Source organism: Haemaphysalis longicornis, unplaced genomic scaffold (genome assembly GCF_048455015.1).
Source record: "Haemaphysalis longicornis isolate Haplotype H1 unplaced genomic scaffold, Haemaphysalis longicornis Haplotype H1 scaffold_10, whole genome shotgun sequence".
Classification (NCBI taxonomy): domain Eukaryota; kingdom Metazoa; phylum Arthropoda; class Arachnida; order Ixodida; family Ixodidae; genus Haemaphysalis; species Haemaphysalis longicornis.
The window spans coordinates 129,362,560-129,387,428 of record NW_027526204.1 but is presented as its reverse complement, the minus strand read 5'-3'; the positions used below and the strand labels follow the sequence as shown (position 1 = coordinate 129,387,428).

Genomic DNA, 24,869 nt, shown 5'->3' with positions numbered 1-24,869 from the left:
TCATACACAAATCGCATGTTAAAGTCAGTTATTCCAAGCCTCGTTTGAAAAACAACGCACAAGAAGCCTTGCCTACATATTTCCCAGTCCCATCTTTGGTCGACCGCCCCCCCCCCCCCCCCCCCTTTCCCCGACAAAAATTCCTGTGGTGGTGGTGGTTGTTGTTGTGGGATCAGGCGGCGTTAGCCTGGCTGGATATGCCGGCAATTGCTCCACCCAAGCTCCTCCTAATTAGCCAAAGGTAGTGTCCTTTCACAATTCCTGGCTACGCGCCTAGTTGCGACGTGTAAAACACACCTGTACATAGACATAAGTGCACAGTTCCAGGTGTCCAGGTGTTACTTCCCCGCTACGGCATTCCTTGTAATCGTATCTTTGGTATGTTATACCCCAAAACACAAAATGTTGATGCAGTACGTGAAACACCATTAAAATTACATCACAGTGACTATGAGAGCTAGAAAAACACATTTTTAAAACAATGCATAGCACTACATCAACAGACACATGAAAATACGCAGAACCTTCCTTTTAATGCTCTTTTCTACACGTCACGTCGGAAATATTAATGGCCAGGCCTAACATCAAGTCCGAACACAGCCCGGGCCCATGGTCAAGCCCGATCCCAGCCCAGGCCCGCTTGGAAAGCGGGCCCGTGCAATGCTCTGTCGCGGTGTTCCTGCGGATGATGATGATCAAGATGATCACGACGATCCTTAGCGACTTCGCCTTTGCAACAGGGTGGTGTTGCGCAGCGATGGTGTTGCACAGCGATTTCCACAGCTCAGTTGTCGCTGCGGCCGATTCCAGGTTCAGGCGGGCCCTCACTTCCGGCAGACGTCGTCTTTGTTTCCGGTAGACGGTAATGACGTATTTCGACACTTTTGATTAGCGATGAATACGAGGGCTGCGAAAAATAGTTCACGGAAAAACGCTCAATGAGCCTAATAATACCGCGCTAGTTTTCTGTGCACCACTGAAAGAGGAAGTTCCCGCCATAAAACCGCGGAGGTTCGGGGAAATCAAAATGCGCAACCCTGGTCCCGCAGGGGCGGATCCGGTAACAGTAAGAAAAAAAAGCGCTAAGCTCGGCTATGCTAGGATATACGTAGCGTGAGCTAAGGTTCAGCTGGTTATTCTTAGCTTTCCTGGTTGTCTAGGATTAGCTGATTATCATGCTTACTGCTGCAAAAACGATCGATTTCAAGTCCAATCCAATCCAACCTAGTCGTGGCGGCGGCGGCGGCTCCGGCCCGCCAACTGTGAACCGTGTGACGTCACTGCTCCCCGCGCATGCGCAGCACGGCTCTCCAGGAGCCACGCGAAGCTGCTCAACCTCGGCCAGTGTAGCTCACGCTACAAAAAAATCGCAGGGTCGCATATGGCGACTTCAAGGCAAAGGCTAAAGTAACGATATCCATCAAAGACAGACACATGCGATGAGTATATCCTCGAGGCGCGCAAATTGACACGTTAGCGCGTTTGTACATGTGTACTCCCTACGGCGGCGCTATTTTAACACGAAAGTTTTATTCTGGGATTCACGAAGATTTCGCTGACGTCATATCTCTCACGGAAGTGACACCAGTTCGACGAAGCTAGCGGCCTGTAAAGGGTGCACCCCTGCACACAGGGTCTTCTTGCGGGGAAGCAACCTTTAGTACTAAAGAGAACGTTATATTTAGGGATGTTCGTTTTCGGTTTTTATAGTTTAACACGAACGTTTATTATACCGGAATACACCAAGATTTCACTGACGTCATATACATCACGAAAATGACGGCAGTACACCTTTGCCGAAGTGACCTGCCACCAGGACGTTGCTTGCCAAGCACAACACAGCCGCCGACCTGCAAATCATGCTCAGCTGCAGATTTCGCTGCACATTTCACTTTCGTGTTTTACCGATTCCTATGGCAGAGGAATCAACCACAGTTTTTCACATTTACCGTCGATATATCTTGCATCTTTTTTGTTGTGACTAGTCTCTACCAACAATTGTTATACTGACCTCTACACAGATTTCCTTTGTGGTCCTAGTTTACTCACTTTAATAGGCGAGTTTAATTAGCCACACTGATTCATCATTACTATAATTGTCCTCATCAGTCAGTGCAGGACAAAGGCTTCTTCAAAAGGTTTCTAGCTGTTGCATTCATGACCTCGCCGAAACCATTCTTTGACCCCAAGGTTTCTTGATTCATAATTAATTAGCAGCCATTAAATGAATTTCCTTTATTAGCTGGCTAATTACCAGTTATTATCCATATTTTGCTTCATTAACCTCTTTACTAAGTCATTCAACTTATTTAAGCATCCACCTTAATTCACTGAACTGTCCACTTCTACTGCTTAGTCATCCATTTTAAATTATTTGATTCGCTTTCATTCACCCTATATAATTTAGTCATGCACCTTTTCTTTGTTACTTTAATTTCTCTCAGTTCACTTGGATGTACTTTAACTCACCTAGACATCCACCTAGGTGTGTTGCAACCAGCAGCTTAGCCCACATATTAGGCAAACTTTCTCGTCAGCAGGCAATTCCAACTTAGGTTCCAGGCAATTCCAATTCCAGACAATTCCAATTCAGGTTCAATTCCAACTACAACATAGCCAATTTCCTTTTGTGTATGGAAGAATTTTGGTACCCTTCACGTTGCACTGTTTCCGTTCAATCTACTGAATGATAAGGCATACAAGGCCTCAATACTTGCCTCAGCTCCCTTAGAATTGCATGCCTCTGGACAGCTCAATTCAGTAATTTGTGCTCTCCTAACTCTAGTGTTTGGTGCCAATGCACTCTATTAGAGTTAAATTATTCACCTATTTGTCACTTTTAGAAGTCATCACTCAGTATCATCGTTCTCACAACACTTCCCCCCACCCCCTCCCAAACTCTCCAAAGTAGAAGAACCACTACTCTGCAGACTAAAAACCTGGCTCTCCACTCAGTTTCATGCTGAAAGTGAATTTTGTTCCCAACCTGGCACTATACTGCACACATAACAGAGGGTGAACATCACCCCAACCTTCCGCCTGTTCTATACCTCCGTTCCCCTTCTCCTAGCTGTGGGAGGACCTGATAACCAGCGTTATCTAGTCAACTCTTACAGGAAACCACTCCCACTTCAAACAGCTCAATAAAACATTTTACTACCACTAACTTACTATTCAAGGCCAGTTAGAGCAACGCTGCAGCTTTGTGGGCCAGGCAAGGGCGATTGTAATGCAAAGCTCCCCAAATATTAGCACCCGAAAGATTGTTCCGTACATTTCTGCACGTTACCCTGGTGGGCTAAAACTCAGTTGCGCTTATCGGCGCTAAGGCTGTGAAGGCATACAGAGTGTGCTTGCAGCACCAGATGATTGATGCAGAGTCAAATGTTAATGCTTCCCACTACCCATGCAAAGCAAAGCAAGGCCCACACTGTTGCCCAGGAAAGGTAACGCAGTTTCTAGATATTGATCGAGCTTTTATTTGACTGCTCCAAGCAAAATAACATCTGCTGTACACAAAAACGTATCGTATAGTGAACTTATTGTAGGAACATTGTGACTTAGCTTTACATTATCACAGCTTCAGTTTATGGAATCATGACGCATGGCTCGGAACAAACTGATTGATCGCTTAGCAATATACATTGCACATCATCCGCAGGCACACTGGCTTAATAAAAGGAAAGGCAAGATTTCCCAAAAAGAAAAAGTTCTTTTAGTGGTGAACAGCCTCACATCTAGTGAACATACCACTCTTTCAGACATACTTGACTCACCAGGAGTTAACTACACCTCACAAGGTACCAAAATCGACATTCCTCGGGAAAACACAAATCTGTGAAAACACCTCCGTTACGCAGAAATACGCACCTGGAACACAATCCATATGAAAAAGTTTGAAAATTCTCAATACATGGCCTAATAATATGTCCCTAGCTGCAGCAGACACTGCTGGCTGCCATTTAGAAAGAAGGACTAGTCCTTACAAACCGGACAAAAATAAAGCTCTCTCTCTCTCTCTAAGAGCTAAAGAGTGAAAATGCACAACACCAAAAAATATGGCCACAAACACCACTTTGGCCCCGTAAATAAGGCACATGAACACTGCCACAGCAACAAACAAAAGATCTTTGATCTGAACTTACCGATACGACTTTGACTTAGTGATCCTATCTTGGTGTGTCCTCTTGCACAAGTATGAAAATAATTTTTTTTTTATTCACACAACTCTAAATAATAAATAGGGGGTTGAAATTAATTAAGTGCACAACGTGCATCAACTACTCCACCCTGCCATTCGGGCAATTCCCAGAGCTGGCCGCCATCGCTCGGTGCCGAGACAGAACCCGGGCGGTGGCGTCCACAACCTTGGGCCAGATCTCCTGCCGCAAAACGGTCTCCTCCGGGCTGCAGTACTCGGATCGGTGGAGCGAAAGGTGCAGCGCCAACATGTAGTCCACCATCCGGCGCCAACGGCAGATGAGGTCAGCGTCCTCCATCGAGCAGCGGAAGGCCAAAACTGACTGCCTGTCAATCAGCAGGCAGGCCTGACCTGAAGCCTTGGCCTGCTGCGTATCAGCGAGGTACACGTAATCCTGAGCAAAGAAAGGGGAAAATAAGAAGAAAAACATTGTAGGTACCGTATAAGTCGGAATATAGGCCCAGATTTTTTACCAAAAAATTTGCCGAAAAGCCACCCCTCGACCTATATACCTGTCACTGGCATAATGTTGGTCGTGATCTGGCAACCAGGCAGCCCATCGGGCCAATCCAAACCGCAGAGGCACCATTGCCACTGACATCAACCAGAGTCACCGGCATTTTTTTTTTTTTTTTTGCTTCTCTCACTGTCAGTGAGCGTGTGCGGGAAGGCACTTTGAGCCGGTTCACAACAGCATTTAAAAAGAAACGTATAGCATGCCCAAGCCAATGACAATGTGTTTGACGAGCGCCAGTTCGGTGTCACCGGAGAGAGTGCACACAACTGGCGTAAGCTGAAGGGCGCAGCTACGTTGCTTGTTATGCAACGCTTGTAAGACATCGTTTTGTGGGTGATGCACCTGGCACTCAGGGAAAAGGTAGCCACTTTTGACAGCGAGAATTCTGCGACGCCTTTATGAATCGATGGCCGACTACAACACCAAGGTGTTTGCTGGCCGCCTGCGCAAGCCGGTATCTTGCGGCGGTCTGCAGTGGGTGTCGCGTGCTTGGCGCTCGCTCACTGACAACATGGTCTTGCCGGACTGCACCAAGGACGACTTGCTGTGTGGGAGACAGCCAGACAAAGGCGGTTGCCCAACAAGATTTCAGATGGCTCCAATGGGTAACCTTACACAAAAAAATGGTTGTAGCCTCAATGAAACGAGAATATATACGTACTTTTTATATATGTATACGGATATATACGTACTTTTTTATATATATGTATAAGCCAAGCAGTTTATACAGTCATAAGCGTTTGAAGCTCGTAAACTGCTGGTGTTTGCCATACATCGCCCTGTTGTTTAGCGCAAAGAAAACTGTAGGTACATTTGAGGCAAAATATACGTAATTAACTGGCAGCGCCTGCGTTCATTTAGTTAGAGACGCTCAATGAGTTGGTTTTTACGATTACGCGAAAAAAGAATGGACAGTAGTGAAACGTTGGCACGTGCAGGAGAAAAAGCAAGCACAAAAAATTAGCAGTGAATTAGCTTGGCTATGCCAGGATATACGTAGCGTGAGCTAAGGTTGAGCTGGTTATTTTTAGGGTTCCTGGTTGTGTAGGATTAGCTGATTATCATGCTTACTGCTGCAAAAACTATTTCCAATCCAATCCAATCCAATCCAATCCAATCCAGTCCAGTCCAGTCGTGATGGCGGCTCAGGCGCGCCAGCTGTGCGCCATTTCACTCTCTTTCTCCATGGCTATACCACGCTGGCAGACACCCCGCTGTATTGCTGCGACGCACGAGCTATCGGTTCCACACCCGGCCACCCCTCGCATGATCATCCAGTGGACCGGGCCATCCCGTGCCACGCTTGCGCAGCACGGCTCTCCATGAGCCACGCAAACCTGCTCAACCTCGGCCAGTGCACCTCACGCTAAAAAAGGAAAGAACTCCCGCTGGTGCAGTTTCAGGCAGGGGGCGCGTGAGCACTGCGAAGGTGGGAAAATTGAATTGCATTGGGTGGTACCAGTGAGTGGATAACGGCGCTACAGCCCATTATGGCGAAATCACTGCTCTGCACTTCCACCGACAGCCTGCACATTGAGTGGAACAGCTTTAACTTTTTTCGATATTTCTTGCGCTTGGCTGAAATGGAGCTGCGGAGAGTCAAAGGCTGGTTCTTTCAAGTTAAACAAAGTTGCGACCTTTTTAAAGGCAGCCCAACTTCACAGCAAGCACGATTTTGCAACAAAATAAAGTAGTGCATTTACTCGCGTAATGAACCCACGAACAACTTTTGTTTCGAAAAATCACTTTTGTGTTACCTTTCATAAAAAATGCGGCGCGAATAGAACAGGCACTGTTCAATATTTTATTTCTACGGGATTGCTGAAGCCGTCGACGATTGCAGAAACCGAATACCACGCCACAGTACTAGTAGGCAGAGGCGCTAACAGCATTCTTAAAAAAAAAAAAAAAAAAAAAAAAGAGAGACGGACAGACAGACAGACAGAAATCTGGAAACTAGCCGGCAACGTGAGCAGGAATGCCGCGGCTCACAACTTAAAAATTTGCCCGCTTGTGGAGCACCATCTGCCGAACCCAAACCAAACCTTCTTGTGTATGGCGCCATAGAAGAGCAGCGACATGCGAACAAAACAACAAATGTACTCCGCACTCCGCATTTCTTCCCTGCTTCATGCCAACACCTCTCGTACTCATAGATGTGCTGATATGTGACCTCACCATTTTCTTCACGTTTTTGTGCTCCGACGTCTTTTGTGCTAACGGTATGATGGTATGATGGGCCAGTATGCGAGTTACGCAGCAGGGAAAGTCCACCCCCGCCAGCTTTAAACTGGAGATGGTGGAGTCGACAGTTTGCGGATGTATATTGAAGGCATGAAAAGCAATGCCCTTTGAGCGCATCGTCCATAGCTTCAAAAAGACCGGAATTTCGAGAAGCCTTGACGGCACAGAAGATGATGCGCTGTGGGCCGATGATGTCCGGGAAGCTGCAAGCGACTTCAGTGAGGAAGACAGTTCTGATGACGAATAGGGGGATGAACAGACTCGCCAGCAGGGGTTGGGGGGCACTAGCATGTTTTAATTAAAAAGAAATTGGGTTACTTAATTTCGTACCTGTTTCGAAAAGAAAACGTACGGTTTTGATAGTGCTTATGTGTATTGCCTAAAATTTCAACTTTTAGAAATCTGTTGCAACTTTTTTTTCCGCATAATGAACCCCCCTTCAAGTTCATGCCAACTTTAGCGAAACAAAAAGTGGGTTCATTACGCGAGTAAATACGGTAGATGTGTGAGGCAACCTTACCTAACCAAGAAAAACAAAAAATTCAAGTCGTTCCACTCAATGTGAAAGCTGTCGGAAATGCAGAGCAGTGATTCGCCATAATGGGCTGTAGCACCGTTATCCGCTCACTGCTACTACCCCATGCAATTCAAATTTCCCGCCTTCGCAGTGCTCACGGGCCCCCTGCCTGAAACTGCGCCAGCGGGAGTTCTGTTCTTTTTGTGCTTGCTTTTCCTCCCGCACGAGCCGGCATTGCACTGCCACTTCTCCCTCCAGAATGGTCTCTATAAAGCAGTTTGATTCGTGATTGACTAAGCCCTGTATGGGTCAGTGATTCTGTGAGTGCGAACTGTTCTGTGAGTGCGAACTGACTTTCCAATGTGACAAGAACAAATGTGTATTGAAGACTTTTAGTTTGATAACTTTTCCCCTTTTCCCACTCTCCTCCACCCCCTTCAGGGTCTTATGACCTCCTCCAATAAACAGCCAATCAATCAATCAATTAATCTTACTATCAAAGACCAACCCAACGAGCGTTCCTAACAAAATGAACGTGGGTGCTGTCAGCTAATTACGTACATTTTGCCTCAAATGTACCTGCAGTCCTCTTTGCGCTAAACAACGAGGAGATGCATGACAAGCGCCAGTGGTTCACGAGTTTCGAACGCTTATGACCACATAAACCACTTGGCTTTCGAAGCCTCTGGAATACGCTGCAACGATGGAACGCCACGCGGTTCTAATTGGGTCCTGCGAGCTCGCTACGACGACAAGGTGAGCTCCTAAAGTGCTCTGCACTTAAAAACAGTGCGCACCTCAATCATGTCGACTTCGCGGCCGGCAAAGAAGAGCAGGTGCAGCGAGGTGACCATGGTGGAGTCGTACACCGTGGTGAGCTGGTATTCCGAGGGCTGCAGGGCACTGAAGTACACCAGCCAGGGATGCTCGTACGTCGGCGGCACCCGGTGCAGCAACGAGTCCTCGGAGATAGCTGCCCGCTTGTTGTCCCTAAGTCGGGAAAGAACACACTCGGTGACATTCCATGCAGGGAATTTTCCCTTTTTGGGGAAATTTTTGGCTGTAATATTCGCCATAAGGGAAAAGGAGAATCTTCAATAGATACAGGGAATTTTAGGAGTCGTAGAGTAAAGCGGAAAAATAATGTCAGTAAACCGGACCTCGCATTATTTATTACCTCGTTTTCTTTTAAAATGTTACCTGAACACCTTGTCACATTTATGTTCAAATATCGGCAGTCATGTTCCCGCAAACCACAAGCATCACCGGACCTCGCATTATTTATTACCTTTTTTCTTTTAGAATGTTACCTGAACACCTTGTCACATTTATGTTCAATAATCGGCAGTCATGTTCCTGCAAACCACAAGCATCCACGACCGCTCGCATTCATAAAACAGAAGGCAGCATAGAGGAAAGAATACTCCATGAGAACAACCTAGCAATGCCTGAAGCGGCAGCGGCTGAAGGCTTGAAGCCTGCTCCCGTGTATTCCTGCGCAATATACAAATAAGCATTTCGGGCGCGCCTTAGTCTGCATGCTGTCAACATCAGCAGAAGGCGCCAGCAGTTCCGGCGCTGAGCTAAAATTACCGCAATCACCCAACAATGCCTTGTTCTTTTGCTTACGGGCAGTTTTAACTTTGAACTTTAGCATGTAAAGTAAGCACGCTGTTCGGTTCAAAACGCAAAATGCATAGCCAAATGCTACTAAACGACAGATCTAGTGGAATTCAGTTAACACTGAAACTATGATTCTCTGAACGACGTCTGCGTCTGGAAGGCTTCGTAAAGTAAACATAGGTGGTGCTGGCTGACAACCAAAACCGTACAGTAATCCACGTAAAGATCTATCAGCTGCAGAAAGAGAACGCAGGGAATTTTGCAGGAAATTCTTGAGAAACCTGCGGGGGGAAAAATGCTAAAAATAGGGAATTTTTGTACCTAGAAATTGGAATTTTTCTCCCCAGTGTGGAACATCACTGAACACACTCGTTTCCTAACGTGCAACGCACTGCTTGTATAGCTCAGACTAAAGTGTACCTAGAATTCCACTAAGAAAACCACCGGAGGGGGCGAGAACTACGTAACACATGCAATCATCAACCATACGCAGCTGATCCAAAACGGGCACACCAGAGTGCTTTGGTGACAGGACCAATGCATGCACATCCGTCTACATTTGTCTACCAAGAAACATGATACAACAAGTATTTTGCTTCATGAAGCAATCGCTGTACAGTTAAACCTCATTAGAACGAGACGGACCGTAACAAAACGGATGAAAGAGAATGAAATCCTGATTCCTTTTGAAAGTTCCGGTCCAAGCATATGCAATTCAACGCCTTGCTTAAACTAAAGCCCAATTGGCCCACTCCAGGATACAATGATAATTTTTGTTTGGAAATATGCGGGCAATATGGCTGTAACCATACTTTGCAGTTCAAAACTCCCGCTGCACATTCACCAGCAACATGTGTTAATTTAAAGGCATGAAAAAGAGCCATTATTCATTTGCCCTAAAAAGATGCAACAACAAACTTCTTTACAGCAAAAATTTGCCAGGAAGACGAGTTGGTTTGTGAGTGCAACAAATGAACAAGAACTCCTGTACAGCAAAGTCCTCTTATAACTGAAGCTGGGCGCTCCTCGTAGAACGCGTGCTTAGGTTTGCTGTAAATGGCAAGAGTCACTATGACCTGGGGTCTTCTGATGACGCCGCACACATTACGGCCAGCAACAACAGCTTCGCTAGTTGGCAGAGAGCGTTTTCATCTGCAACTGCACCCCTTGAGTGAGACAGAGCACAGAAGGGAAGAAGCGATTGAAGGCTGTTTCGCACAAACTTACTCATCAAAAATGATTCTTGCCTTCTGCTTGGCACGATTCATGCAGCCGAAGGTGACATGCGGGCTCACCATAGCGTTCAGAAGCATTTCACCAAGAGTATCGGAGAAACACCGCAAGTGCTGTGTGTGCACCCTCACGTTTCCTGCCTGGAGCTATATGGTGGCTGCCGGATCCAACAGCAGGGTGCCACTTCCACTCCAAAAGTTTTTCTAACACAAAAGTGTTTTATTTTCGGATACACGAAGATTTCGCTGACGTCATATCCATCATGGAAGTGATGCAGTACAACGAAGCAAGTGGCCTGTAAAGGGTGCACCCCTGCACACAGGGTCTTCTTGCGGGAAAGCAACCTTTATTACTAGAGGGTACGTTGTACTTAGGGTTGTTTGTTTTCGGGTTTTATATTTTAACACAAAAGTGTTTTATGCCGCGATTCCCCAAGATTTCACTGACGTCATATTCGTCATGGAAATGACGCCAGTACACTTTTGCCAAAGCGACCCACCAACAGGACATCGCTGCCCAAGCACACCCAAAAGACAGCCGCCGACCCGCAAATCATGCTCAGCTGCAGATTTCGCTGCACATTTCACTTTCGTGTTTTACCGATTCCTATGACAGAGGAATCAACCGCAGTTTTTCAAACCTTTTCGGCCAGCCCTCCCAGCCCTGTGCCTCGAGCGCGCGAGATAAGCTGGGAAGGCCGATGCAGCCAAGCTAAATTGAGGGGGGAAAGATGAGGGTGTGGAGTTTGTCGATGGAGCTTGAGTGGAGTTTGAGTGGAGTTTCTGGAGGGTGTCGAGGGTGTGGTGTGGAGTTGGTGACAGAAGGGGAAGTGAAACGAATGGTAGTGCGAGGCGGTGATGGAAGAAAAGGTGGGAAGGAAAGGAACGAGGTGACGACGGGCTTTGAAAGACGCTGATAAGCAGAGATCAGGTGGGAAGAGCGGTAAAGGACTCCGTCTTTACAGCTGTGCAACTTCCCGTAATCTGGCCCACGTTATCAGGCATTATCCCCATATTAGCATCACTGTTCAGTACCACAACAGATAAAATCATCAAAAGGGAATCACACTGACTGCATAAACTAAATCAGGGAAAAGATCGGTAGAGCGCACTGAGTGCTTGAACTGCACAGAGCAGCCGCCTCGCCCAGAGGCCCCGCTTTTTGTTGCCATAGCAGCACCCAATTAAAAAGGCCGTTTCAGTTAATGCAGCTGGGGAGCCAATCACACTTTAGAAGATATAGTTTGTGTCAATTCCCAGTTTTCTTTTTTTTTTCTGTCGTTTATGTGTTTGCAAGTGACCTACGATAAGAGAGGTGACAGCAGAAGATGAAGGTTTAGCTGACCTAGCGATACCAAGATCAGATCACCCGCAAAAAGCAGTGCCACTTGGCCTGCTTTTGGAGCAGTTTGGTGCAATTTTCGCAATTTTCATGCTTTTGATGCAGCCTAGTACAAGAGAACAGAATTGCATATTTCCTTACAACTATCCCGAGCTCTGGAGGCATGCCCTGTCCAACTCATGCCTGTCCAACCAGCTTCAGCTGGTGGAGCGGGCTGTAGTGGCTGGCAAGGCATATGGGGTGCTGGACTGAGGACTTCACCTCCCGAAGAGTTCACGCAACTTTTTCCCACAATAAAGATGTTTATCCTCCTCCTCCTGTATCAAAATTGTGCATCACTCTTCAGCTAACTCTCATTATTGACTTTAGCATTTGAGTGATACAATAAATAATAATAATAATAAAAAACAGAAAAAAAAAACAAGGGGCCCCATTACAACAGCCCAGTCACGCTTCTTGGCGGTGATTTAAGTCGGCAGCAGCCACTCACATAAACAAGATTCTGTGATTTCAGAGAAATTTCCAGAAAGTTAGGGACTTTCCACTGCTTTATGTTTTCCCAAATATCTCAATCATTGCTAGAAGCTTGCCATGAAATAGGTTAAGCAGTCCGTTTAACAAACCAAACTTGTATTTTGTCTTCGTAGCCCCTTAACATCTTCTGTTCTCCCAACCATCATCAGACTGTCAGCGTTCACCACATTACGGAAACCTCCGTGACACCCGTTACTCCTGCTACCCACAGCTGCTGACAAACTCACAGGCAGACAAACTCGACGCCGTTGGGTACGATGACCTTGTTCTTGAGCTTGCCCTGCATGATGCGAAGAACGTGTGGGTAGAGGCTGGCAGCGAGCACGCCATACACCAGCTCGTCGCTGTCCAAGCGGCTGTTCAGCTCCAGCCCCCACTTCCTCCGGCCCGGTGGTGAGTTGCCGTCGCACCACCCGCTGTCCTCTAGCAGGCCTCGCATCAGGCTGGCCACAAGCTCCTCGCCCAGGCCTGAAACAGCCAACGGAGAGGTGCACTCGTGGTCATTCATACGATTGATTGGTTGTGGGGTTGAAAGGGCAACTGCACTCAAACTTCGCCTCGGCCAAATTTACTCTGAACGCACAGTACAAACCACTGAACCACCAAACCAACTGGGACGTGACTGGTAGCCCCGTGAAATGTGTTGTTAATTAGTTATAAAAGTTTAAAATAGCCCCATTGCAGGCGATGCTGCACCCGCCAGCAGATCGCGCCAACAGCCATGAAGTGGAAGCGACATTGCGGCCGGCCCTGCACTTTTTTCCCTACGGCCAGCCAGGGGAACTTGCCCAGCTCAGCTGGGTGCACTTCTTGTAGGGCTGTGGCAAGGGCGAAATGTAGTGTGCAGGTTTGCCCTGGCTGGCCTGCCAGCCGCTCTTTTGCCGGCTGGGTCGGCAGGAACGTCACTTCATCTTGGCCGTAATGGCCGCGCTCTTTAATTTTGGCTTCAAAGTCTACGATTTTTTATGGTTGTTTGCGCCTATTTACGCACCTCCATGTATTTCAGCTGCCCCATTTTCTGTCATGCAATCTTTTAAATCAAAGCTTTCTAGCTCTACCAGCCAACGGTTCTTTCGTGGCGTGTGGGACAACAAGCACCCAACGCCGCGGAGGCAGCACTGTAGATGGCGCGGTGAATTTACCCAGCGTTCCTCGTACGGAAGTGCCTGCTCGCTGGCGGTGGCGTCGGCGGTACAGCTTTGTCGTCTGCTATAGAGATGGTTATTTTGGGCCTGTTTTGGCGCAGCTTCGCGTCCATTCTGCGCTGCCTTCGCATGGCTTGATTAACTTGCTCGACAGTACCTCCTGAGTAACCCGTACCCGGCGGAATTAAGTGGTCGTACGGCGAAGATACGCTAAGGATTGGTTTGAAGGGTTGGAAAATAAAATGTAGAAACCACATACAGACATCTGGCCGCTAGAGAAACGCTACCTTTTGCGCACTGCTTGCCAACGAATGGGACTCCATTTTCTAAATTGATGAATACAAGTTTGGTTGTGTTTTAAGAGGTATTACAAAAGGCGGAAGGAGCAACTTGTCCTGATAAATAGCGATTATAAGAGTTCCATCAGCTTTTTCGTAATTCTCAAACTTACTAAACTGACTAGTTTAAATCGGTATAAATGGGAATCACTAAGCTCACATTCCAATTTGTTTCGGTGTCTGCGCTTGTGTCGCGTGGTAGTGTAGCTTCAAGCTAGCACATCAGGATGGCTAGGTTCCGCTGTCTCACTCTTCAAAAAGCGCTCCTCTCAGTTTTCTTTCTGCTGATGCACGGCCGGGCTACAGCTGTGGCGTCCGCCGCTCCAGCCCGGTCGTGGGCGACGCTGCTGCTGCATTTGGGACACCGCCCCCACGAATTCCAGGTAACGGCTGGAAGAATCTCTGGTTTCACTCTTTGTAGAGCCACGTGTGTGAATTCAAGTGACGTAGCATGGGCCATTGTTGCAGGTGTCATTTAATGCTTTGCTTTCCAACCACCTTCACAGCGTGGATTGAAGCCAATTTTTTTAAGAAGACTATATAGAAATAACATTTTCAAAAGGTTGAAGTTTTGAGTATAGTTGGCCTTTAATGCACTGAAGCTACACCTGGGCTATCAGGCGCACGTAGTGTAGACCTTTGGACTAATTTCCACCACCTGGACACCTTTAGCATGCGCCAAAATCTCGACACACAAGGGTTTTTCCTTTTCACCTCCATTTCAAAAGCAGACACTGCGGCCCGGATCAGACGTGCGTCCTTAGGCCCAGCAGCAAAACGCCTTATTCAATGAGCTACCGCCACAGCTTACACTTACGATCACACAGTTTCATACTGTGTAATCATAAGTGCAACCTGTGTAGTGTAGTGTAGCGTACAATACACTACACAGGTAGTGTAGTGTAGTGTAGTGTAGTGTAGGTATACACTACACTAGAGGGAAATTTTTCGCTGCATTGGCGTGCCCTCAAGGCACCACCTTAGTGTGGCCAGCAACATTCCTTCCTTACATGCCTTGGCTAACCACATAGCTTTCTTCCGCTCTTGAAGCCCTAATCAACGAAAACAGGTAACATTTCTTTTCTTGTCTTGTATGAAGTTTCTAGTAGCCCCTGAGAACTAATTCTTTCGGAGCTCCACTTTTTTGGGAATAAAATAACTTTAAAAAACCTTCTATACTATAATATCGTGTTTTTCAGCGCTTAGTCAACTTTTGAGTTAGTTGGTAAGCCATGCCAGGGACAAGTGGAACATTCCTACCTCACACAAGACGGCACGTTTGCTGAAGCTCGTCTCGCCTAGACTAAAAACGCCAGATTTTTCTCTAGTGTATATTCGCATGAAACTACGGCTTATGACTTGAGGAGGCCTCCTTGATGGAGGAGACACTTTTTCCACACAAACACACATTCACAAGGACAGTTTGAAAGGTGAAGGAAAAAATTTGGGTGCATGGTGTACAAGCAGGCTGCAAGGTTCAGTGCAGCATCGAGTTGCATTGCTCGAGATAGACTGGCTCTGTGAAATTGCACGTAGACTTCTGGAAACTGACAATTAACTATACGGTCAAACCTCGAAACAATAAAGTCCTTTTTGCAGCTGAAAATTTAAAAAATTTTGGGAATTTAATGCACTGAAGCTATACCTGGGCTTTGAGGTGTGCCATAGTGGAGGACTCCGGATTAATTTAGACCCCCTGGGGATTTGTAATGTGTGCCAACATTACACCAGCAGTTTAGCTTTTTGACTCTATCTGAAAAGCAGCCACTGAAGCTGGAATGCAGCTGAAAATTGCGAGTGTTTCCACATGTGGCAAAAGAGCCAATACTGCGAGTAAAAACTGCGTACACCGGGCTGCTGCAAAAAAAGCGGTCATCCAATACTTGTTACGACAGCAACCCTAAATCTGTTTATGCAGGCTTGCTCTGAACACTCCTTGAAAATGTCCTGGGCATGTCCCCATCTACTTGTGCAAGTAATCAGGCCATGTGTACATGATAACACAAGTTGTTTTGATCGATGCATCTTGTCCTCACAAACCTATCTCCAATTGGTGCTTATACTTTCCCGATGAGTGGTTGGCAATGCATTTCGGAGATTCCCAAGCGTCATTCACTAGGATGGAAGAATCGCATTTAGTGCGACTCTTCCCGACAAGTAATTCAGTAGTGCGTTCAGCTCCTCTCCTAGACGGAATTCCATTCCCCAGCAACATTTACAAATGAAAAGATACGCAAACGATGACCTGCCTGGGTTCATGCTTCAATTCTCTGCTGCTTTTCGTCGTGAAGGTTCCTAGTCCATACATGCCTTCTATTCAAAGGGTAGGTTAAACGAGAAAACGCACAAGGTTTCAAACAGCTACCGAGGAGGCAAGAAAAGGAGTGCACTATCATCATCATCCTCATCATCGCACCCTTGCTGAGTTCCAGGCAGAACGGATTCAGGGCGTTCGTCCTGCAAAAGTGGGCCTGGTCATCTGCATGCTCGAGCTCGAGCCAGTTGACGTAGATCTGCGAGAGTGCAGCGTGGTCGCTGGTTCGCGTCGACTCGTAGTTCAGCTTCACCTGCAAAATCGTCCGAAATTCGTACGAATTAACACAAAGGGGAAAAAAAAAAAAGGAACACTAAAAAAAGTTTTCGTTTACGCGCGAAAAAAAAAATCCATGTTTTTCTGCTTTTTTTTTTTTACCATCCATGTCGACCTCTCTCTTGTTTTTTTCACTCGCGGTGCCCAAGCTCACTACATGCCGCCATAGTCAAATAGTCAAGGCGTGAACCGCATGGCACGTCTTTGCACGCGATTCACGCGTGCAGCGTCTCACGAGCGATTTTTTTCCCACCTATGTCGATGATTCCGCGCGTGCGCGGGAGTGGGAGAAGCCTGATGACTTGCGCCAATGAGGAGGCACACGTCTCATGGTGGCAGTTTCAAAGCGCTCGAGACAGCCGGCTAACTCCACCGGAGATGTTTAGGCTTACCCCCCCGGCAGATATTTCATGGGCGCTTTCACCAACGGCGTGGATGTTTTATAGTACCGTTTTCACCCACATTATCAGTTCCTTTACCGCACTAGCAACTTCGTATGTGCCTTGAGTGGCACCTTAAAAAGCGGTTAGAAAAGCGGTAAGAAGCGTTGCACCACTTCGCGGCCGCAGCTGCCGCCGCTCGCGCCACGCGCAGCGTGTGGGTGGTTTCGTGGCAGGGTCAGCGCCCCTGTGGCGTGTACGCCGCATTTTCGCCAGCAGAAAACAACAGCCCGGCCACTCCTGGAGAAAGAGCGACAAAGAGAGGGAGAGAGCCCATACAATGCCGTCACTTGCTCGCGCAACAGTCGGACGCCTCGCCGGCTCGTTCGTATCATCCGCCGGGTTGCGCAGGTCCGTTCGAACAGCCGAAATTTTTCCCACTGCAGTCAATGCAATTTCGCCAGGACTTCTCAGAAATTCATTCATCTCATCCTGAAATTCGTATATCCCAGAATCGTATCATCGAGATCCCACGATATTAGAATTGAAATTTAAAATTTCTAAAGCATACTTTGGAGACTAGGCTTGTCGATTATTGAACCCGCAACCTTCACAACCCATTCTGCTGCCTTTCGATATGAGAAAGGGGAAGAGCAAATAAGGTTACCTGCTTTCCCCTGTTGACGCCATCACAACTAACGCCGGTGAAAAGGTTGGCCGACTCAGACAGCAGTGCAGCAATGGACACAACCGGATCCAGGCACCTGTAACAAAGAGAGGCCTAGTCTGGGTTAGTTGGTACATCGTGCAGCATCGAAATAGTACAACTTGTCGGTGGAGCAAGCGCTAAAATACTCAGTGGCTAAGGCGTTGCGCTGCTGAGCACGAGGTCGCGGGTTCGATTCTCGGCCGCGGCGGCCGCTTTTCTGATGGAGGCGAAAAGCAAAAACGCCCGTGTGTACGAGATTTCGGCGCACGATAAAGATCCCCAGGTGGTCAAAATTAATCCGGAGCCCTCCACTACGGCGCGCCTCATCGCCTGCGTAGCGTCGGCGCGTTAAACCCCACAATCAATCAATCAATCAAGTGCTAAAATAAAGCGTGCACATTCGGAGAAGCGTCATCCACGGCAAAACACACCTCTCTACCCCGCTAAGTCCGCTCTTGCGATTTCAGATTTCCGACTGACGCAATGGCAGAGATCAAATTTGGGTGCCGGGGGTGGCTGGGCCAGTATTAATGGGCGCAAGCATGTCATCCCACAAGAACCTACAATGGGAAAAAACAATTTCGGTACGTTCTGGTCGGCTTAAGATTTTCCCTGAAATTACCATTGTCTTCACTAAACGTAGCATGGTGGAGCCCCCCCAGATTGCGAGTACATTGTGGAAGCACCTTGGCAAGACTGCAGGGAAGAATATCATTACATTACATTACAGCCACACATTACGGTCTTGTCAGACCAGTCTTTTACTACAAAAAAAAAAAAAAAAAAAAACAGCAAAAACAAACAACCAAAAAACCTTCATTCCAAGGTGATACGAAAATATCAAAAGTCAACCATACATTTGGATTAGCGAAACAGGAATGCTCACACGACCAGCAGTCTAAGACAGACTTGCGAACTTCCTCAAAGTTGTGAGACGTAACCTTAGACTTTGTCCACATTGCTGGGAGTTTCAGACTTTCTATAACGGGTCAAACTTTGCTCCAAAAGACGGTTGGGCTCAAACACACTTTTCAATACGTAGGAGATTTGTTGAGCAACTGGAAATGTGCAGCTAAACATACCTTCTTTGGTAAGGGTGAGGGATGAATGGCTAGAAAACACGCTAGGATGCCAAAAAGACCAAAACACTGAATGTACGGTATGAGTTGCCCACCCAAAGTAAAGATTCACAAATCAGAAGACTCAACTCTGGAACCGAAAACACAGTTCAAGAGTTTCAGCCACCAAACGCTTCAATAAATTCAGTCGTATTTGCTAAGCTCGTTGAAAACCACGAGGGAACAAGTTTTTTCTGAACTTCCCAGACAATAAAACTCGAAAGCACACAACACACGAGCTGAGGCAGCTGTGCGGAGACACTAACGTTAAACTTCATAAAGCACGTATGCCAAAGAGATAAACTTCACAAATACCCCAAAGGTCGAAAAATCGGGCACTTATGAACGAGTCGTCATGTACAGAACACCACAGAAGCAGTTTCAGGCTGCACTGAAGATATGCTTGATGAATGCACGATATGCACTGGAGATATGCACGATGCCTGTGGTTAGGCCTAACACTGGTTCTGCCCTTTTGCCCGCATCCGGCATGCCACTCCCCACTGCATGCATGCAATGCACATGCAATGAAAGCAGGCAGCCTCTGGTTCCCCCCCTAGGCTGTCCCATAATGCATGGTAGTCACCAAAAAATGATCCCGTACGCTAGCCCATAAAGCACGTGCAGGGAACCGGTAAAATGGTGATGCTTCAGAAGAGCACGCAGCCATTAAGGGACTGACCCGAACATAGCGGCGTAGATGACGGCCTTGGCAAGCTGGGGTGCAGTGCCAAAGTGGACGACGTAGTGACCGAGGTCAGTCAGCTCCCCAGAGGCATCCATCATGCCCATTGCCTGCAGGTCCTGGCCAGCTTTGGCAATCATCTTTGGAGAGGGAGGATCCGGGGCCAGCGAGAGCACGTCTTCCACCTTCATGTTGGGACAGAAGAGCTGCGAGCGAAGAAACAAAAGCACCTAAATAAAACAAAAATTCCTCGGGGCACTGATGTCTACTTCTGTGCCTTAAAGGTGAGCGCCTGGTGATATCTATTGAAGACTCAATTACAGCTGCATTGTATTTCCGTCACTTTGTTTGCTTTCCTTTGTTGGCGCATATTATTTCGATCAGCTTCTTTTCTTCCACTAATGTGGCATCACGCACTATTCCACAAATTTTACGCTTTTAATTCATGGTTTCGTAAGTGTCGTTATGCAAGCACTTTAGCACCTCAAAGCTCCCTAATCCTGGCCTATCCCCCAAGAGGTTATGTACCACAAAGAAAGGAATGACGACGAATTTTGTTCTGCTTGCAACGTGGACATAGCACAGTTGGTAGAGCACAGGGCCACTGCTGGGCAAGCGTTTTTTTTTTATTATACTCTTTGCAACAGCGGCCATTTTCTTGACCAGACAACAACAACAGCAACGATGCTTTTTTGCAGAATGGGAGCTTAAAGCTTTTCACATTCCATAAAAAGATGAAGAAATGGTCAGACAAGCTGGCAGCAATCTGCAGTTCGCGTGCTTGAGAACAACTAAGTTGAATGTCGCTTTTTGACAAGCAGTGGAAAGCTCACAGCTACACTGCAAAGTTTGCCACCCTTTTCCCAGCATTTATTCTTAATCCTCTCAATCAGTGAGCTTATGTGTCAGTGAGCAGAGTTCTCTGCAACTGCTCCCCTTTTCTAGTGCACTCGTGTTAGTGCACAAGCATTGGCCTCGCATTGTCAGCTCTCCACTAATTCGTATCGTGCTGACGGCTTATAATGGATGTCACGGCGACCACAATAATTTGCACTGTAACAGGCACCGTGCCCGAGTCGAAGCACGCAAACTAAACCCAACTGTCTGAGCAATGGTGCTTGAATTGGAACCCGCAAAGGAAACCTGATGTTTCAAGCAATGCCACTTTCTCCAGAGGTGTGCTCCAAGGAATAATGCAGCTATGGTTATCATGTGACTTAAACGGATTATGTGAACAGAAGGGCACCACCAACCACAAAACTCAAAGCAAGCGCTCCCTGTCATGCAACCATTCTCGCCCAAGTTTTTGCAACTCAAAATTGCTGCCTTTTTCCGAGCAAGCGCTCTTACACAACAGTGGCACCCCCTCCCCAATTCCAGCCATTAGGCTCAGCTAGCGTGAACATCAAGTAAGCTGCCGTTTGTTCATTACGCTTCAATGTGATCAATCGGCCACACGATGCTTCCGGCTGCCATCTTGATTTTTTCAGCATGTCTGAGCAACTTTGTTATTAATCGCCACCTCCAGGAGGGGTCGCTTGCTTGGAACCTTGCAGTAACGTTTTTCTTTTCCGTGGTCACATTAGAAAAGACGGCGTAGCATGAAACGTGCCAGATGGCAGATTCCCCCTGTCTGCGATGGTGAAAGGATCAGTGGGCCCTCCAAGAAATCCCCTCATAACTGGTACTGTGTTTCAGGTGACTGAGTTTTTAGAGTATGCTTACATATTGAGAGAACTGAGTTGCAAGGGGTTAGAAGCTAGTTTGAGAGTCACGGAAACGCATTTCTAAGCATTTCACTGAACAGGGCATATACTGAAGTGCTTTGTGTAATCAAATGTTCTCTGCTTTGCGATTGCACTTGCTCATGAATGCAAAACAACTGGATTAGATTCACACGAACACAAACTGCTTGAACCTGGCAAGCCTGCAACACAGTTCAGAAACAACATGGCTAGTCGGCATTACTGATGAATACATCAATTGCTGCGGCCATATTCAACGGCACTGGAGCAAAACACCAAACCACTGTAATTTCACCCAAGTGCTAAGCATAGCAAACGTTGGTTTCGATTTATGTTAGAAAATACAGCTGAAACAGCTCATAGGCAACACTCTGAAGACTGACTGCATCGGTGATTTTAGAGACCTGTTTATTTTAAGAATATCGCAAAGTGCACCCAAAACTTGAGAATAAGGTGGCAGAATTCATTTCCCAAGATTCACGCAGGATCGCTACCGGTCATGTAGGAAGCCATTTGCTGCAACAGCAACTGAGCTTGCATGCGAAAAACAGGATAGGGCCTCCTACGCAAAGGCAGATAATTTAGGGGTTCCAGGCCTTGGGTGCGCCATATGATAAAAAAAAATTAAAGCTGTTCCATTCAATGTGAAAGCTGTCAGAAATGCAGAGCAGTGATTCACCATAATGGGCTGTAGCACCGTTATCTGCTCACTGCTACCACCCAATGCAAATCAAATTTCCCACCTTTACAGAACGCTGTCGGTTAGTTAAGTATAGTTTGCCTCAAATGTACCTGCAGTTTTCTTTGCGCTAAACAAGGGGGAGATGTATAGCAAGCGCCAGCGGTTCACGAGTTTCAAAACGCTTATGACTATATATAAACTGCTTGGATTTCGAAGCCTATGATGAACGAGGGCCACAGGTAAATGAAGTGATGGTTTCAGTGAGCTCTTGGCCAGCAAGTTTATCAGTTTTTTTTTTTACATGAAGTTTAGAGATTCGTTTCTTTTACCCGAGGTCTAGGGTCAGCCTATATTCTCATTTATAAGCTATATTCTTGTACAGAACAAAGGCAGCTACTGTGCGGCGCTTCGGGTGGATGCAAACATCAACATACCACCCAGCCCATCCTTCCCAAAGTTGAGATCCCAAAATGCAGCCCCACACACCTGAGCAAGAAGCCCAAGGAAAGCTAAGCTCTTCCTAATTAGGGTTCTGAAAGCAAAAGCGTTAACATCCATTTTTATGTCTAGGATGCCTTGCTTCCGCCCGGCATTCTCCAAGGGCTTCATTAATCCTCTTGTCACTTGATAAGACAATTTGCTTTCTGATTCACTTCCACCTGAAAAGCTTTCGAATGGCTTCGTTTTGTCTCCTACACCTGTGCCACTGCTCGTTCTGGCTGCCAGGCACTTGGAAGATGACAACAATGGCCGATTTCACTGCCTGTCCACTGGCTTACTTTGCTATGCTTGGGTACAAGTTAAGAACAACAATGGAAGTTGCCACTGTGCTTCTTCACCACAGCTGGGTGTTCCTCAGCGAGGCACAAAGTGCGCTTCAATGTGAGTATTTTGAACACGACGCAATTCGTTTCAGCCATTTTTCAGACTTAACCAGCTTATAAATTACTGCAGCGACGACAAACAAACTACGTGGGAAGAAGCAGGCGCCGTCACACATCAGGCGCAATCCCCTTTCAGAAATGCGTGCCCGCGCTGACATCCATGGCCGTCACTCGGAGTGACACACTGCATGAGCTACAGTTAAACCTCGATGTAACGAACTTCAATGTAACGAAACCCTCGATGTAACGAACCACAGAATTTTTCGTAACTTCAAGTGTATGCACACCATGTATTTTCACCCTCTGTGTAACAAAGTCCCGTTTGCCGGGATTTCAATGTAACGAAGTTTCATGGAGAACTAGGCACGAAATTTAAGTTGTAGAGGTATATTTTGGGAGACGCAAGCGCCGAAATGGGGTCTCAATAAAACTCGAACGGCAACACGGGCCGCCCAATGCCGCGGATGCAGCGAGCCACGGGTCTGTGAGCGAGCCCCTTGCCTACAAACTGCGTGGTGTGCATACACGGCTGGCGCACTGTTTCTGTTTCTGTCGGAGCTTAATCGTCTACGCGGGCATCAGCGTGAACCGCATGGAGCGTTTTCTCCCCGCAAAAACTCAAAACGCGCCCCGCAAGCCACAGGCGCGCTGACGCAGCCGCAGAGACCACCCGCACTATGTGGGTAGCTCCAGCGACCGCTTCCAACCGCTCGCTGAAACGCAACTCGAGGGGCAAATGAGAGGGGCACGCGAGAAAAAAAAAAGCGGGTAACGTTGGCGAAATTTTCACAGTAAAACGTCATGCGCGCCGCTTACGAAAGCACCCATCAAACATCCTCCGCGGTGGTAAGCCTAATCGCCTCTTGCGGGGCCGCCGCCGCCGCATGCCGCCGTTTTGCTAGAGTGAACTAGAATATTCTAGTTCACTGTAGTTTTGCCCTTCGTTCGCTCATGCTTGTTGGGTTTCATCGTTCCAGCAAGCATTTGTGAATCTTTATGAGCCCTGTGCGCGCGTTTTTTTCACACCCGCATCCGCGATTGCGCGCCGGCGGCGGCTTCTGCGCCAGGAAGTGACTCGCGCTGCACGCGGCAGTGGGAGGAGCCTGACCAGTTTCGCCAATGGGGAGGCGCGCACCCTATGGCGGGAGCTTCGAAGCGCTCGGGCATGCCGGGGATATTTGATGGGCGCTTTCGTAAGCGGCGCGTATGACGCTTCACAGTGAAAATTTCGCCCACGTTATCCGCTTTTTTTCTTGCATGCCCCTCTCGTTTGCCCCTCGAGTTGCGTTTCAGCGAGCGGAAGCGGTCGCTGGAGCTACTCACATCGCGCGGGTTGTCTCCGCGGCTCCGTCAGCGCTAATGTGGCTTGCGGGGCGCGCTTATGCGGGGAGAAAACGCGCCATGCGGTTCACTCTGATGCCCGCATAGACGATTAAGCTCTGATAGAAACAGAAATATTGCGCCAGCCGTGTGTGTGCGCCACGTTTTCTTTTGCAGAAAATGCTTCACGGGATAAACACTTCATTAAACCCGCGAATTTCAATGTAGCGAAATTTCAATGTAACGAAGTAAATTACGAATTTTACCGACTTCGTTACATCGAGGTTTAACTGTATTGCCGTTCCTAACTTGTACCCGGGTATATGTTCATCCACTCCTTCACTTCATCTGTGGGACGCCTTGCACAATGCAATGCTTCAAAGGCACGTGGTCGAGGAGCCGTTTCACTGTTACACATGTCGCCGCCAACCCCAATTAATGCTGGTTCTTTTGCTCGATGGAAAATTAAAGAAGCCAGGAAGACAAATGCAAGCTTGGTTCATTAAAACGACTCGTCCAATCTCAGTGATACAACAAATAATCCCGACATTAAAAAAAAAAAAAACAGATGAAGCAGTGGCGATCCCCCAGCCAGCGATTTCCCTACGACGTCAAAGGTTCTTATCTGTGCGATTGGTGGCTGCGGACCTAAGCCACCAAGAAACAGGACTGGGCCATTTTGTAGTGGGGCCTCACGTTCCATTTGATCGCACGAGGACGTGGGTTTGATTCCCGGCCACGGGGGCCACTTTTCTGATGGAGACGAAAAGCAAAAATGCCTGCGTGTTCAAGATTTCGGCGCATGTTAAAAGATCCCCAGATGGTCAAAATAAATCCGCAGCCTTCCAATACGGCACGCCTCACCGTGCGTGTTGCATCGCTGCGTTAAACACTACAATCAATCAACCAATCAATAGCTGCATCTGATCACATCACTTGAACGCTACCATGCAGTTAACACACTATAATGTTTCCAGTGATGGTCTACATTACGTCACTCCTGCCTGTATTTAAGTCACTGTAGTGAAAAATTCAAAGGTCTTTTATTATTGCTCCCATTTCA

At 47.3% G+C, this 24,869-nt stretch overlaps 1 protein-coding gene across 2 annotated transcripts in view; it reads right to left on the bottom strand.

The window, feature by feature from the left end:
• Positions 1–3,455: 3,455 nt before the first annotated feature.
• Positions 3,456–24,869, bottom strand: part of LOC144159327 (ATP-dependent RNA helicase DHX30-like) — a 44,625-nt gene continuing 23,211 nt past the window's right edge. For both annotated transcript variants that reach the window (XM_077690740.1, XM_077690739.1), the window contains 6 exons: positions 19,173–19,381; positions 17,331–17,427; positions 16,110–16,260; positions 12,438–12,678; positions 8,277–8,469; positions 3,456–4,595 (listed from right to left, as the gene is read on the bottom strand). In XM_077690740.1, the coding sequence (XP_077546866.1) occupies positions 4,281–4,595; positions 8,277–8,469; positions 12,438–12,678; positions 16,110–16,260; positions 17,331–17,427; positions 19,173–19,381 (1,206 nt within the window). In that variant the 3' untranslated portion in view covers positions 3,456–4,280. The remainder of the gene's footprint in view (positions 4,596–8,276; positions 8,470–12,437; positions 12,679–16,109; positions 16,261–17,330; positions 17,428–19,172; positions 19,382–24,869) is intronic.